General features: G+C 48.0%; 1 protein-coding gene across 1 annotated transcript; it reads right to left on the bottom strand.

Annotated features, from left to right (window-relative positions):
- Window positions 1-201: 201 nt before the first annotated feature.
- Pmar_PMAR027106 (hypothetical protein) lies at window positions 202-510 on the bottom strand (the record flags this gene model as incomplete). Its single annotated transcript, XM_002775685.1, has 1 exon — window positions 202-510. A coding segment is annotated over one exon (309 nt), but the record flags the coding sequence as incomplete, so codon positions are not given.
- Window positions 511-1,561: the final 1,051 nt, after the last annotated feature.

Here is a 1,561-nt window from a genome sequence, read left to right as displayed (position 1 = left end):
AACGATGCTCTGGGACTAACTCGATCCCGAGGTAATGGTCGGTAATCCTCTCAGCATCAATGTTCGACTGCAGATAACTGGATCTAATTGACCCGGCCGAATTGAACACGCGAGAGCCCGCCATCCGGCGAGAATTTTGTTCATTATCTCGTCATACCTCATTTCGAGCGCGACGACGTAGGCACCAGCTTCGTCAAGCACCCTTCGAAGCTGTTCTTCTTGTTCGCCTAGCTGAGCAACCAGCGCCTCGTCCTCCTCGTTGTTGATTATGATGTTACCAGCTTGTTCTTCAAGGCGCCCCAACTGGCCACGAACTCGGCCCTTATAGATCCTCGCCTTCTTCAATTCACTGGCTAATGAATTAGGAGTATTGAATGCTCCAGCCGACTCTATGAATGATGGTCTAAATTGTTCCAGCACTTGGCCCCGTGCTTCGTCACACTCTCCTGCTGCCTGATGGATATCGCCGTCGGTGGGCTCGTTCACACGAAGTTCGGAAGGTGTCGCCATGATGTAACACTTGAACCCAATGAGCCAGTTGGCGCAAATAAACTCTAACTAACAAGGGGGCAGTCGTGCATGGGCCATGAGTCGCAGTGCTCTAACTATGAACGACAACGAATCATCAATGATATCTTAATTTATGCTCGCTCGCCCATTAACACAATCCTCATCATTAGTTGCCCAATGGTGGGAAGCGAGTTGGACGATTTGGTCGTGGTGATTTAGCGTGGTCCATCCCGCTGCGGGATTCCCGCAACACACATGGTACTAACATGTGTGCGATGGACACTCTAGCATGATGTTAGTATGCCTGTTGAACAACAAGTCTGGGAGGGGGAATGGTCGGTGAAACACCTGAGTTAGAGGTGACGACGATACAATAGTCATTAGCTCTGGAGTAGCATGAATGTTGGTAATACTAGAGCGCGCGCAATACTGTGCTTCCTTGGACCGTGTCCAATGAATTGAACATTGAGTAAAACTTCTTTCTTCGGGGATCGTACTCACGGGGATTGAGGCACGCCAGCGGAGAGTAATGATGTAAGTTCAGAAATTCCGCGAGTCAAGATCGGAGTTAGGTTCATCAGTCGGGTCTTACCGAAATCTTAAGTACGTCCCGAGGAACGGGCGTTAGTGGAAGTTCAACTGTGGAACGAACAAACTCCCTTACTCATAGTTCTTAGAAAATAAAGATGGGCAGAATTACGTTACGGGTCACTTTTACGGTTACGATTCAATCTCCGTACCTTTGCTGAAAAAATTGCGGCGCCGTAATGGGTCTTACGGAGATGCAGAAGACAAAATAAGGATTGATAATTCAAGTTGCCTAAATCTACATATTTCATGTGAATGCGCACCCGTAGATGAGGCCGACTTAGCAGTTCCGGGCCAGCCTGGGAATAAGACGGACCGAATTTGCAAAGGAGACGAGTGGTAAATGCGAAAGCAAATGTTACTCTCTCAGCGGTTCGGTTGAATTCGAGCCACAAGAAATGACCTTAACAACTATTTGAGCTATCGTGGAGTGCATTTAATGTACTGCATTACAGCGTACCTT

The sequence above is a fragment of the Perkinsus marinus genome, assembly GCF_000006405.1.
Source record: "Perkinsus marinus ATCC 50983 genomic scaffold scf_1104296955808, whole genome shotgun sequence".
NCBI classification, from domain to species: Eukaryota; Perkinsozoa; order Perkinsida; family Perkinsidae; genus Perkinsus; species Perkinsus marinus.
The sequence above is the reverse complement of the archived record's forward strand: the minus strand, read 5'-3'. Positions and strand labels throughout refer to the sequence as shown.